This window comes from Mustelus asterias, chromosome 9, assembly GCF_964213995.1.
Source record: "Mustelus asterias chromosome 9, sMusAst1.hap1.1, whole genome shotgun sequence".
Taxonomy (NCBI): Eukaryota; Metazoa; Chordata; class Chondrichthyes; order Carcharhiniformes; family Triakidae; genus Mustelus; species Mustelus asterias.
Genome location: NC_135809.1, coordinates 124,794,463 through 124,809,902, shown reverse-complemented (window position 1 = coordinate 124,809,902; position 15,440 = coordinate 124,794,463). Strand labels below are relative to the sequence as shown.

The 15,440-nt window shown below is 48.0% G+C and overlaps 1 protein-coding gene across 1 annotated transcript in view; it reads right to left on the bottom strand.

Annotated features, from left to right (window-relative positions):
* Positions 1-15,440, bottom strand: part of prmt3 (protein arginine methyltransferase 3) — a 209,185-nt gene that overhangs the window by 139,089 nt on the left and 54,656 nt on the right. Inside the window, exon 10 of the mRNA XM_078220999.1 lies at positions 14,454-14,553. Within this exon, the coding sequence (XP_078077125.1) occupies positions 14,454-14,553 (100 nt within the window). The remainder of the gene's footprint in view (positions 1-14,453; positions 14,554-15,440) is intronic.

Genomic DNA, 15,440 nt, shown 5'->3' with positions numbered 1-15,440 from the left:
TTTGTTCTTTAACCAGAACAAAAGAGTAACTGTTCTGGTCAAAGTCCCAATGTGAGACTGAGTTTCTATGGAGCAGTTAATTGATTGGTGGAAAGATTGGAGGGGAGATGGGGAAAGACTTTTTTCACCCAGAGTGTGGTAGGGGTCTGAAATTCTCTGCCTGTGGAGGCAGAAACCCTCAACTCATTTAAGAGTGTTCTGGAGATGCACATCAAGTGCCTGTAAACTGCAGAGCCACTGTCCAAATGCCAGAAAGTGGGTTGTCATGATGGGCCAAGTGGACTTTCTGTGCCGTAAACTTTCTATGATTGTAGCGCCTCAAAAAGGAACAGAAAAGAAAGTCCGATGAGTGAGGGAGAGAGAGTTATGTTGAGGGTGCAGGGAATTGAGGCTCGGGGGAAATGGTTGACCATGAATTGAGGGGATCAGATGGTCAAAGGGCAAGATGGTGAAGAGGTCAAACATCTAAGCTGACTTATTGGAGAACCTGGCTTGTGACCGACCAAAACGGTGAAGGCCCATCCAGCAAGGCACCAAACACATCAGCAGACTGGGAATGAACAGAGGTGAAGCCAAGGTGCCAAAGAGGGTGCACAAAACTCCAAACTACCCAAAAAACCTGACCGTTTAAGCACCAAGTGTCCTCCAGGTGGCAAGGTCTGCAGGTCATGCATTGAACTTTTCCATCAAACCCATTAAACGGGGAGTGGAAGCAAGTCATCGTCAACCCCAAAGGGCTGCCTAAAATAGAGATGAAGAGAAAGGGAGACTGGACAACGGGAACTGGGGGAAAGAGGGAGACTGAAGAATAGGGTCGGGGATAGGAATTCACTGTGGGGAAGAGAATGTCAATGGAATGGGGGCTGGGTGCAGTTTTGGAGAAAATGCAAGCCTGGGGACTGGGAATCAAAGTTCCTCCCGTTTCCGGGTTCCCCTGTGCAAATCCCACTGCCAACTTTCCCTTCCTCTCTTCCTGCCCCCAGGTTTTCCCTCTTTGCCTACTTGTGTGTGGCCTTGCGATTCCCAGAACTTCGCACCCACCACAGGTGTTGGCAGGAAACCACCAGCAAAGATACTCAACTGCAGGGGATCCGAAATACACAAAGAAGGTAAATGCTTTAACATCAACCTACGCGACGTAATCAGGCATCATTTGCTCCAAATATTATCAGGTTGCGCTGTTGGGAATACCTCCCACCAGAGGTGGGAACTCTGCCTTGAGTTAAAGGTTACATCCTTTTCAAATTACACTGCAGTGGGGAGGCAATGGCCTAGTGGTATTATCGCGAGACTATTAATCCAGAAACTCAGCTAATATTCTGGGAACCTGGGTTTGAATCCTGCCACGGCAGTTGGTGGAATTTGAATTCAATTTTAAAAATCTGGAATTAAGAGTCTACCGATGACCATGAAACCATTGTCGATTATTGGAAAAACCCATCTGGTTCACTAAGGTCCTTTAGGGAAGGAAATCTGCCATCCTTACCTGGTCTGGCCTATATGTGACTCCAGAGCCACAGCAACATGGTTGGCTCTCAAGTGCCCTCGGGCAACTAGGGATGGGCAATAAATGCTGGCCAGCTAGAGACACCCATGAATGAATAAAAAAAAGTTGTTCCCATTTAAACTGGGCAATGGTTTAAAACCGGCCAAAAGGTGCCAACCATTTTCTACTGCAGTCTGATGCAAAGATACTCTTGGCAGCACATTAAGTGTGCTGAGTACTTCAGTTCGAAACTGGTGTTTATTCAATCTTTTGCACCACATTAAAGGTCCAACTGTTCAGCACTAACTGCGAGATAAAATAGCACCTCATTAAGGTCCAAAGTTAAACACAGCTGGCCAATAATCCTTCATCTCTGCCACATTGTGATCATGACATCATCTGTCCTTATAATTGCATTTCCACTCAACAATTAACTTTCAATTTTCTGAGCACAGCTACCTACATAGAACCATAGAACCATAGAAAATTACAGCTCAGAAACAGGCCTTTTGGCCCTTCTTGTCTGTGCCGAACCATTTTATGCCTAGTCCCACTGACCTGCACTTGGACCATATCCCTCCACACCCCTCTCATCCATGAACCCGTCCAAGTTTTTCTTAAATGTTAAAAGTGACCCCGCATTTACCACTTTATCCGGCAGCTCATTCCACACTCCCACCACGCTCTGCGTGAAGAAGCCCCCCCTAATATTCCCTTTAAACTTTTCTCCTTTCACCCTTAACCCATGCCCTCTGGTTTTTTTCTCCCCTAGCCTCAGCGGAAAAAGCCTGCTTGCATTCACTCTATCTATACCCATCAAAATCTTATACACCTCTATCAAATCTCCCCTCAATCTTCTACGCTCCAGGGAATAAAGTCCCAACATTAAATCTATTTTGCTGATATTTCCAGTTCTTGCTTCGGAATGATATTGTGTTAGGACCATCAAACCACTTTCAGTGGTGGCCACTTGAGTTACTCAAATGGCAGTACAGCACTAACACCGCGTTCTGCACTCTCTCAACACCGCGTTCTGCACTCTCTCAACACCGCGTTCTGCACTCTCTCAACACCGCGTTCTGCACTCTCTCAACACCGCGTTCTGCACTCTCTCAACACCGCGTTCTGCACTCTCTCAACACCGCGTTCTGCACTCTCTCAACACCGCGTTCTGCACTCTCTCAACACCGCGTTCTGCACTCTCTCAACACCGCGTTCTGCACTCTCTCAACACCGCGTTCTGCACTCTCTCAACACCGCGTTCTGCACTCTCTCAATACCGCGTTCTGCACTCTCTCAACACCGCGTTCTGCACTCTCTCAACACCGCGTTCTGCACTCTCTCAACACCGCGTTCTGCACTCTCTCAACACCGCGTTCTGCACTCTCTCAACACCGCATTCTGCACTCTCTCAACACCGCATTCTGCACTCTCTCAACACCGCATTCTGCACTCTCTCAACACCGCATTCTGCACTCTCTCAACACCGCATTCTGCACTCACTCAACACCGCATTCTGCACTCTCTCAACACCACATTCTGCACTCAACACCACATTCTGCACTCAACACCACATTCTGCACTCAACACCACATTCTGCACTCTCTCAACACCACATTCTGCACTCTCTCAACACCACATTCTGCACTCAACACCGCATTCTGCACTCTCTCAACACCACATTCTGCACTCAACACCGCATTCTGCACTCTCTCAACACCGCATTCTGCACTCTCAACACTACATTCTGCACTCTCTCATTTCCTTCTCTATGAACGGTATGCTTTGTTTGTATAGCACACAAAAAACAATACTTTTCACTGTATGTTAATACATGTGATAATAAATCAAATCAAATCAAATCACCTCTGCAACAGGCACAGAATTCTTATGAGAGTTAACTCAGGAAGTCTCTCTACGATGAGTACAAAGATCCGCAAAGTATCAGTGCTCAGCATAAATGCCAACTCCATTGGAAATGTGCCTACTCTATTTAAATGTATTCAATTTCATTCGCTGACAGATTGACCCTGTCACACTGTGCTCTAACCTCATTGAAACAGTACGACACGGTGTGAGTGTATTATTGTCAAGGGATAAAATAAGGCTGACAGAGATTTGGAAAATTGTAGGTAGCAGAAACAATTTTCACTCTCTTCTGAGACATTTAAGATTCTAACTTTGTTGCAGGTTTCAAAATAAATATTGCAGCAAAGGTATATATAGCACACAAACCTTCACTAGTCAGCTGGTCTGTCACAAAGCAATATTCTACTGCGTGGTTTGAACTACAGGCAGCTGTTTGCATCTTACAAATGGAGGAAATTGGAAAACAAAGGGTCACCTGGGAAATTTTGCAGGCTATGACTTGTGCTGCTTAATTTTTATCTATAGTTTTGTTTTTTGTAAATCTAGTTACAAATAAATTCAACCTATAGTTGTAACCTGTAAAAGGTAAAGTCACCATAGTCCCAGATGACCATTGGCTGCTCCCCACTTTGGGTTGGGGGGGGGGGGGGGTGCGTGGGGCAGTGGGAGAGCTGACTGGTGGTGATTTTAACCTGAGGATCACCACACCTCATGTAAGGTTGAGAAGGCGGGGTCTTCATGAATAATCTCAGCTGGAATGGGAATTGAATCCACACTGTTGATGTCGCTCTGTATCACAAACCAGCTGGCCTGCCAACTGAGCAAATTGACTCCCCAGGTCTGTAACAACAAGCCTACGGTAATAAAGTCATTCCAATAGATCAAATGGACAGAACTGATTACCAATGGAGCCAGAAAATCTGATTTTTAAGTTTTAAACAGGCTTAAGACACTGAGCTAAAGTCAAGCAATTGCAATAAATCAGTTTGGATGTTACGCCTATGATTGCGCCTATGTGCGTCCAAGATGGTTGCAAGTAATAAATATTAGCGTGTTTTGAAATCAGGAACAAGAGAAGAACAGCAGAAGGAGTCTCAAGCAGCAAGCTTGATGAAGTCTGAACCCTCTCTATGTTTGTCCAGCACAAGTGGTTAAAGATGCCCTTCCTGGTCCATTAGTTAAATATAAGTAGTTAAAATCTATGTTTGTATACTTGTTATAGTAGATTTATAGGGGAAAAGAAGCATTTAATTGTGACAGAGTGTAAAAGAATCAGTCTTTTATAGATTTCATAGAATTCCTACAGTACAGAAGGAGGCCATTCGGCACATTGAGTCTGCACCGACCACAATCCCCGACCCAGGCCCTATCCCCACAACCCCACACATTCACCCTAGCTAGTACCCCTTAACACTCAGGGGCAATTTAGCATGGCCAATCCACCTAACCCACACACCTTTGGACTGTGGGAGGAAACCCATACAAACACGGGGAGAATGTGCAAACTCCACACAGACAATGACCTAAGCCGGGAATCGAACCCGGGTCCCTGGCGCTGTGAGGCAGCAGTGCTAACCACTATGCTACTGTGCCGCCCCTTGTCAGCAGTCCTAAATATTTAAAGTTTTGTTACATTCTCCTAATAAACATGTAATTTAATTTAAAGATAAAAGTTTTCATGTCCATCAAATAACTGGAGCAAGGATCTCCATTAACACAGCCTTGTCTTTCAACAAACCTGGTAAGGTAGTGATGGGGAGAAATTCAAAATGCCACTGTTTGGGAAACTGGAAATTTCTGATGCGGGTGTGTTGGATTAGCCCCAGAACGCCAAAAGAATGAGAGATTTCTTCCGGGCAAACGGGATAGAAGGGGACAACTGGCAAAAAGTCATCCTCCTGACCACTTGTGGAGCTCCGACTTCCATCATCATAAAGAATTTAACTTACCTGGTAGCCCCAGATTCAAAATCTTTTGAAGGATTGGTAGATATAATATCGAACCACTTTGACCCAGAACTGTCCATTATATCACAACGCTACACGACAACTAGACTCCCTGGGGAACCAGTCACTGAATTCTTGACAAGACTGCAGAAATTGGCGGAACACTAAGTACAAATCAGCATTTCGGGAAATGTTAAGGGATGGTGGAGAATGTGGAATTAATAATATTGCAACCCAAAGGAAGCTACTGGCTGAACCAACCCTGGACCTCAAGAAAGGAGAAAAAGGGGCCCAGGAGCTTTAGGGACCCATAGACGGTACCATCCTCAGTCTTGGGTGACCCCCATACCACAGAACCGGATCCCCAATGGATAACTCTCACGTTTTCCATTTGCTGCCAAGAAAGGGCGATTGGAATCAGGTGCCGTGAGATTCCAGAATGAGACAGGAAGTCTCTCCACAATATGGTGTGGAGCAAGCATATCCATGCTGCATTTGTAGTCACTGGGTTTGCCCCAGGTAAGGCTACTGAAACAGGCAAAGTTCAGCGTATTGCCCGGGCCGAAGGGCGAAGCCACCTCAGGGCTTTACAAATTGACCAGTCTGAGAGTGAGAAATTGATACGGCTAAATTGCATCACTGCACCCAAAGTGGCTCCAATCAAGATAAGTGGCCACCCCCGAGACATGGAGGTAGACACAGGAGCCACTGTATCTATTAATAGGGAGTAAACCTTTGGGGACTCTGATTGGGTATCTTGCTTTCAAACCTGTGGACACATACACTGGGAAGCCCTTACGTATTATTGAGACCACTGTAACCCCAGTTTTGCCTGGTCAACAGACAGCCCGACTTCCCCTAATTGTGGTGCAAGGGCTAGGGCCCAGCTTTTTGGGAAGGGACTGGCTACAGAAAATCCACCTGGATTGGCAACAGTTCTTTAAAATGGGTACTGGCAATTCATACAAAGTCATCGGGAAGGATCCCAAAGTGTTCCAAGAAGGCCTCGGGAACTTTAGAGGCACTAGGGCCAAGATCTACGTGAACCCAGAGACCCGACCTAACTACTTCAAGGCACAAGTGGTCCCCTCTGCCCTGTGTGCCAAAGTTGAGGCCAAATTGAAACTTCTAGAGGAAACTTGGCATTATGCACCTGGTACAATTTGCTGAATGGGCCGCAATTTTAAAACGTGACAATTCAGTCTATCTCTGTGTGGTTATAAGTTGATGGTCAACAGAGCCCCCCGCTGAGACAGATACCCTTTCCCGCGCGTAGAAGACTTGCTTGCGAAGTTGGTTGGCAGTCACATATTTTCCAAATTAGGCATAAGCCACGCCTACCTCCAACTGGCGATGTCACCCAGGAAATACATCACCATAAATACTCACAAAGGACTGTATGAGCATACTCGTTTGCCCTTTGGGGTGTCTTCAAATTGTGCCATTTTGCAAAGGGTGACGGAGAACATCCTTCAAGGGGTGCCCAGTGTGGGGCTACTGCAAAGGAACATTTGGAGAGTTTGGAGGAGGTCTTAGGGCTTTTTTCTGATGCTGGCGTCCGATTAAAAAGTGTGTTCCAGGTAAACGAGGTAACATATCTCAGGTACAGAGCTGACAAGGATGGATTACACCCTGTCAAAGAGAAGGTGAAGGCCGTAAAAGGGGCTCTGACTCCAAGGAACACAACGGAGCTGAAGCTTTTCCTAGTTTTCATATATTATTATGGGAAATTCATACTAAACTTGGCGACACAAACGGTCAAGAAAATCAGGAATGGCCATGGTAAATGCCACAAGAGAAAGCCTTTGCAGAAGTCAAGCAACAATTTGTCTCAACAAATATACTAGCCTATTATGACTCCCTGAGACCACTCATTGAAAACTGTGGGATAGGAATGGTATTATCACACCACTGGGATGATGGGACAGGACGCCCAGTCGCATACGCATCACAAACCCTAATGGATGCAGAGGGGAGGTATTCCCAGATCCAAAAAGACAGTTTGTCGTGGTGTTTGTGATGAAAAAGTTCTACGAGTATGTCTAAGGTTGGCATTTCACCATAGTGACCTCTGTTGGGCCTCTTCAAGACAGACAAGGTGGGGGCGATTCTCCCAAAAAAATTCTAAATGCTGAATTGGTGGGAAAAATGACGTAAATCACGATAGTTTTCCCAGTGGGAGTTCAGACTCAAATCTCCCACACTCTGTGCATTGCAGAGGTCACAATTGTGAATATCATTAAAAGCTTGGCGGGGGGGCGGGACCTATTCACGCCGGAGTCTGAAAGTTCCGGAACTCTGCGCTTGCGCAGTGGCCCCGAACTGTCAGCCTGCAGTTTGCTGGCCAGCCCGGGACCCCTGCAGTGCTGCCGCTCGTGACACCCCCCACTGCCCGATCGCGGCCTGCACAAGCATTCCCCCCACCCCCCCGTCCCAGAGCACTGCAAGTTCCAGTCCCCCCCATCCCCCAGCAGTGACAATCACCCCCCCCCCCCAGGGAAACAGACTCTCCCCATGGGAGGCAGACCACTGCCCCCCACTTCCCCCCCCCCCCCCACCCCCCTCAAAATTGCTGGCCTCCTTCCAACCCCAACCGATCCCAATACAGAGTGGCAGCAGGACCCCCCCCCCCATACCCACCGATCACCGTTCGATCCCAACAATAGGCCCCGCCCCCTTGGCACTGCCCCATAGGCCCCAACCCCTTGGCCACTGTCCAGTGGGCAGTGCCAGGTGCCCACCTGTGCATGGACACTTTGTCCTTTGGGCAGTACCAGGGAACATGGGCTGGCACTGCCAGGCTGCCCATGCCCAGGGGGAACACCTGGGCTGCCTGACCTCTGGGGGGCCCGACTGCCCCCCCCCCTTTCACTGCAGCGGGGATTCCTGCTACTTCCCCAAAAATGGGGAGCTACTGTAAACCCCACCGGAGTGAAATACTCCTGGCGGATGGGGAGATGCTATCAGTCCGGGGCCCGATAATCACATTTAAAATAGATTACAAACAGATTCAAATCACTTACCTGGTCTTCCCGCCGGTTCGCAGCGCGGTCCCAACTGCGCCTGCTCTCCGGGGTGGGAGATGCGCATGCATCCCCACGCGCATCTCTCAATCTGACGCGCCAAAAAACTAGCGCGTCGCGATGGGAGAATCGGGCCCATGATTTCCAACTCTTATAAGCAATGCCCCGGTTGATGAAGACAAGCATGCCATATGCCTCCTTAACCACTTCGAAGCTTCCTAAATTCTGACTGTGCACAGCAGCTAATAAAAATATCAGACTGTTTCAAAGTCTGAAACGTATTCTCTTCATTTTTTTATCATCCTGCTTTGGGACTGTTCGCCAGCACTGTGCTCCCTGCATTATCTGTCTAAAACACGACATTAATCAACAATTCACACGAGTTGGAACAAACACTCACAATGTTTAATTTTCATACGCAACCAGTGAGCTGTTACAGCTTAGAAAGTGAACCATTAAGCTTGTAAAACTGCTCTGTGTACCCATTGTTTTTTAAATTGAATAGGGGGAAATAATGAATATTAAACAGCTGCGCAGTATATTTATTCGCAATTTTTCGAGCCTGGCCTAATTACTGCAGATATTTCCAAAAATCCATTCTTACACGCAGTGACCTTTAAAAGAACTTAACTCTGTGACACGCCATTGAACTGCAGTGATTCAGGACCGAGAAAAAAATATTACCACCCACATAAAGAAATCATTTTAAAAGGATTCTCTTTATCGCAACAATACCGTAATAAATTAATAATGCTGCAGTATTATTATCCAGGTACTGCATTCACCTCCACTACATTAACCTGTCACAGTCCAGCTGCTCTGCCAGCGCTGCCACTCCTTTGGGAACTCTGGCAGTTTTGACCCGAAGAAAATTGGAAATTAAAATTCCTGATTCGACATGAAAGCTGCCTCACATGTTTACCAAGCACGCTGTACGTTCCCAATCCCCCCCCCCCCCCCCCTCCACCCCGCCGACCCCCCACCCCTCTAACCGCAGACCGATGAATTTCCCAGACACCCTCTCCAAATGAGACTGCCTTCATTCCAGCTCCCGCACGCTCCCCATACAGTTCCCCACCCAGGGGCTTCAGGGGCGGCACTGTGGCCCAGTGGTTAGCACTGCTGCCTCACAGCACCGAGGACCCGGGTTCGATTCCCGGCTTGGGTCACTGTTTCTGTGGAGTTTGCACATTCTCCCCATGTCTGCGTGGGTTTCCTCCGGGTGCTCCGGTTTCCTCCCACAGTCCAAAAGATGTGCTGGTTAGGTGCACTGGCCATGCTAAATTCGTCCTCTGTGTATCTGAACATTCGCTGGAGTGTGGCGACGAGGGGATTTTTACAGTAACCTCATTGCAGGGACAATTGGGACTTGCTGAAAGGACACCATGGTCGGCATGGACCGGTTGGGCCGAAGGGCCTATTTCCGTGCTGTATTGCTCTATGACTCAATGACTCAATGTAAACCTACTTGTGACACTAATAAATAAAAATGAATAAATAACAATTCCTCTTTTTTCACTCTCACGCTATCTCCTTTTCTTGTTCTTATGCCAACAGTAAAGGCACAGTAAAACAATGCAACCCGACAATGAACAACAACCCCCCCCCCACTGTCCAACCCCAGTATCCAATCTACCAGATATCTGCTCCCGGCTACCTTCACACCAGGCAGCCTGGAAATCTGGCTGGAATTTGGGTGGGGAAATCTCTTCAAAGCCCTCCAGGTCATACACTTCCCGGCGTTCCATTTGAATATCGCCCTCAGCCTCCTTCCTGGCCCTGAGTAAATATTGTGACCCCCGAGTCAGTGGCAGGAGCAGGCAGACTGATTTGACGGACCGAGAAAACACAGAGACAGGAATCAGCCATTCAGCCCGGTTAGCCTGACTCACCAGTCCATAGAATCCCTGCAGTGTGGAAGGCAGCCATTTGGCCCATCGAGTTTGCACCAACCACAATCCCACCCAGGCCCTATTCCCAAACTCCTCATATTTACCCTGCTAATCCCCCCGACACTAGGGCTAATTTAGCATGGCCAATCAACCTAACCCGCACATCTTTGGACTGTGGGAGGAAACCGGAGCACCCGGAGGAAACCCACGCAGACACAGGGAGAATGTGCAATCTCCACACAGACAGTGACCCGAGGCTGGAATTGAACTCAGGTCCCTGGCGCTGTGAGGCAGCAGTGGTAACCACTGTGCCACCGCGCCACCCCCCGATCCAGTCAACTACATCGTGACAGATTTAACTCCATTTTAGAAAAGGTACAGAAAATGCCAACATCCAAGAATGGGCAAGGCAGCTTCAGAAGTGGACAGAGATTCGAATCGTGTCAAACACAGTAAGAGTGACAGGCAGGAAAGGCAAAGCATAGAGGGAAGAAGAACATTGTGTGTGTGAGGGAGTGGGAGGAGGCAGGGGGGAGACAGAGACATAAACAAGGAGAAAGAAATCATTATAATTCTGAAACAGCAGAAATAAATTTGAAACTGACAGCAAAGGATATCTGGAGAAGCTGCAGAAATGAAGAGAACCAGCAAGGGAAATGAGAGATGCTACTTAATGAAGCCTCGTTAATCCAGCAGTAAAAATACATCAAGATCTCAGTGTTCCTGCTAAGGTGCACGTGATGTTCAACACAGTACGTGGCATCTTCCAAGTTGCTGTGCAGCCGCGCAGGACAGACCCAGCAGAGGTGGGCAGCAGAGTGGCACACAGCCAGGCGGGAGTTGCTCTGGGAGTGCTCAACATCGACTCTGAACCCCACCCCTGCTCATTTCAGTGACTGATGCACGATAACACCAACGTCTTGCTGAGTATCCACCTCTCTCAATTTGCACCAATTCAAGTAATAATCTGCCTTCCTATTCTTGCTACTGAAGTGAACAACCTCACATTCATCCACATTATCCTGCATCTGCCAAGCATATGCCCACACATTCAGCCTGTCCAAATCATGCTGAAGCACCTCTGCATCCTCTTCAACACTCACCCGCCCAACCAACTTCGTATCATCTGCAAATTTGAAGATAATACATTTCGTTCCCTCTTCCAAATCATTAATATATAATGTTACCAGTTGGGGTCCTAGCACAGATCTCTGCGGGGTACCCCACTGGTTACTGTCTGTCAACCAGAAAAAGACCCATTTATGCCAGCTCTTTGCTTCCTATCTGTTAACCTGCTTTCTATCCATCTCAAGACAGTACCAGCAATCCCATATGCTTTAACTTTACATAATAGTCTGTTATGTGAGAACTTGTCAAAAGCCTTCTGAAAGTCTAAGTAAACCACATTCACCAGTTCTCCTTGGTGAACTCTACTAGTTACATCCTCAAAGAATTCCAATAGATTTGTCACGCATAAAGGAACATAGGAATTAGGAGCAGAAGTAGACAATTCAGCCCTTACAGCTTGCTCCGCCATTCAATCAGATCATGGCTGATCACTCCCTGGTCTCAAATCCACCTCCCCCCTGTTCCCCATATCCCTCTTTCCCTTCTTTTATTAGAAATATATCTATCTCCCTCTTGAAGCCATTCAATGATTCAGACTCCACTGCGCGATGGGGCAGCGAGTTCCACAAATTCACCACCCTCTGCGAGAAGTAGTTCCTCCTCATTTCAGTTTTAAATCTACCACCTCTCAACCTATAGCTGGGGCCTCTTGTTCTAGATTGCCCCACATTCAGCAAGTGCCTCACTGCCAATCTGACAACTCCTGGTGAGCCAGAGACACAGAGTGTTCACAGCGCCTGGGCTGCCCTCAAGGCTCCATAACCAGCACCTGCAAAGAGACGCTTGGTCACTCGACCAGGAAACACTGAGACGGGCTCGATAGGAACGACCAGGGGATCCAGGGTCTGATAAGCTGCGAACACAAGGCACTTCTGAACCTGAAACAGCAACCCAGCCAGAGAGCAAGAAAGCAGCTCTACAGACAGCTGGAGGCAGAGGTCCAGCAAAAAGACCCATGACCTAAAGAACAGCTGGTGGATTGAGAAAGCGCAGGAGATCCAGCAATTAGCTAACAACCATAACCGCGAGGTTTCTTCAGCTCAGTCAAGGCCACCTACAGCCCCAGCACCCAAGGCCCCACCCCACTGCTGACAAAGAATGGAAAGGTGCTCATTGAGAACAGAAAGGCAGTCAGTGCCCACTGGAAGGAGCACTACAAAGACCTCCTTAACACAGACTCTTGGCGGAATTTTTCCATCCCACCAGCTACAGGAATCATAGCAGGTGAGATATGGACCATGCAAAGGTCTGTTAACCTCGGGCGGGATTTTCCAGTCTTGGGGCGAGCGCGGCCGGAAAATCCCACCTTCTGTCTTCAATGTGAGTGTCCTTGACTCCATCCCGCAGCATGCCATCTGACAACATCTCAGCACAACCCCCAACCCAGCATGAGGTAGAAAAAGCTAAAGAACATCAAGGCATCAGGGGCAGGCGGAATCCCCGCCAAAGCACTAAAACATGGCGGAGACGCACTATTGGTGCAAAAATAGAATCTTATTTCCCTTAACTGGAAGGGGGAGATCCCAGAGACACCGTAATCGTGACCATCTTCAGAAAGGTGATACGTGCGACTGCAGTAACGACAGAGGAATTTCCCTGCTGTCAGCACAGGGAAGGTCATCGCAAGAGTCATCCTTACTCACCTTCTCCCTGTGGCTGAAGGGCTCCTCTGAGTGTCGCAATGTGGACTCTGCCTACTAAGGGGCACAACAATGATTGTCATCACGCGGCAACTATTAGGGCAATGTAGGGAACAGCACCAACCCTTGTACATGGCCTTCTTTCACCTCACAAAGGCTTTTGACACTGTCCAATATGAGGGATAATGGAACGTTCTTCTCCATTTTGGATGTCCCCAAATATTCGTCACCATCCTCCGCCCAGTTTATGATGACATGCAAGCTGCGATCCTGACCAATGGATCTACCAAAGGCCCAATTCCCATTGGCCTGGGGCAAACCATAGGCCCAATTCCCATTCAGCCTGGGGCCAAGCAAGGCTGTGTAATCGCACCAATACTCTTCCCTTTCTTCCTTGCTGCAATGCTCCACCTCACCCTCAGCAAGCCCCCCACTAGTGTGGAGCTGTACTCCAGAACAAACGGGAATCCGTTCAACCTCCGCCGCTTGGAGGCCAAGTCCAATGTCATCCCATCCCCTGTCACTGAACTACAGGCCGAGTTCCAAGACATCATCAACCCTTTCACCAGGGCAGATGAGAGAATAGGCCGAGACCAACATCTCCAGCATCGAAGCACTGACCACGCTCGATCAGCTCTGCTGGGTGGGCCACACCATCCGCATACCTGATACAAGACCCCCAGAACAAGTGCTCTACGCGGAGCTTCGACATGGCGAACAAGCCCCAGGAGGGCGGAGGAAGCGCTTCAAGGACACCCTCAAAGCCTCCTTGAAAAAAATGCAAAAAACCCCACCAACATCTGGGAATAAACGCAAAATACTGCTGGAATCTGAAGCAAAAACAGAAAATGCTGGAAAATCTCAGCTGGTCTGACAGCATCTGTGGAGAGAGAATAGAGCCAACGTTTCGAGTCTGGGTGACCCTTCATCAGAGCTGAATCCCTGGCCGAATACCACCTCAAGTGGAGGAACGGCATCCAGGTTGGAGCTGAATACACTGAGTTCCATTGCTGAGGACAAGCTGATCTCGACAGTGAAAGGAGCTCGTAGCAATCTGGGCACCCCATCCACCCGCCCCTCCAACCACCGTCTGCCCCACCTGTGACAGAAACTATGGGTCACCCATTGGACTCCTTAGTCACCTGAGAACTGATTTCTAATGGGGAAGCAAGTCAGCCTCAACTCCAATGGATTGCCAAAGAAGTGAAGAGAAAAGATTTTGAAAGCAAATGGTAACTTATCGACCTGAAAAGTGCTGTTGCTCCGGTATAGTCAGGCAATTACAATTCACATTGTGACAACCTTACGCATTTCTCATTTTTAAAAACAGATGGGGGGGATTTTCCGGCCTTGCTCGACCCGAGATGGAAAATCCCGCCCAAGGTCAATGGACCTTTCCATGGTCTGGCCCCTCGCCCGCTCCGATTCCCGTGGCGGGTAGGCCAGTAGAACTCCGGCGAAAGACTCACCATCCATTCTGAAACAATAACGTCCACTTTGGAAACTGGAAGTTCGACATCCTCGACCCTTCCTCTAATGAGAGTGATGACACCATCCAGTTCATTTTCCCTGGGAGTACAAGTGAGAAGAAGTTACTTAAAAACATGGAATGGTGTAGCACCCATAGAGTAACTTAATACTGAAACCCATCAATCAAATTTCCTGTCACTGACATTGCCATATAGCACCTTGAAAACATTAAAAGTTCCCGTGGGGTTCCACAGGAGTGTCATCAGACAACAATCTGGTATCAAACCAAGGGTGGATACATTAGGTTAGGTGGCCAATTACACCCTCTGCCCAAAGTCAGATCCTTGGCATGCTATGTGGGTTAGGTGGATTGGCTATGTTAAATTGCCCCTTAGTGCCAGGGGGACTAGCTAGGGTAAATGCGTGGGGTTGTGGGGATAGGGCCTGGGTGGGATTGTGGTCGCTGCAGACTCGATGGGCCAAATGGCCTTCTTCTGCACTGTAGGGGTTCTATGATTCTATGCTGTCTGCTGGTGCTTCATCCTCAGCTATTCTCTTGGTGTTGTTTCTTTTTGTCAGTGGGTGGACTTTCTTTCCACCTGATGACCATAAAACCATTGTCAATTGTCAGAAAAACCCATCTGGTTCACTAATGTCCTTTAGGGAAGGAAATCTGCCGTCCTTGCCTAGTCTGGCCAGCATGTGACTCCAGATTCACAGCAATGTGGTTGACTCTCAACTGCCCTCTGAAATGGTCTAGCAAGTCATTCATTTCAAGTACAATGAGGAATGGGCAATTAATGCTGGCCCAGTCAGCTATGCCCATGTCCCATTAATGAATAAAAAGGAGCTTGCTAATAAAATTGCAACTAATTTCGCTGCATAATTACAACAAACCTGTCTGCAATACCACATTGCTAATATTTTAATAAACTTACAACATGCTACCCGTGTGAATCACAGGCCACTTAACTTACAGCATTGGT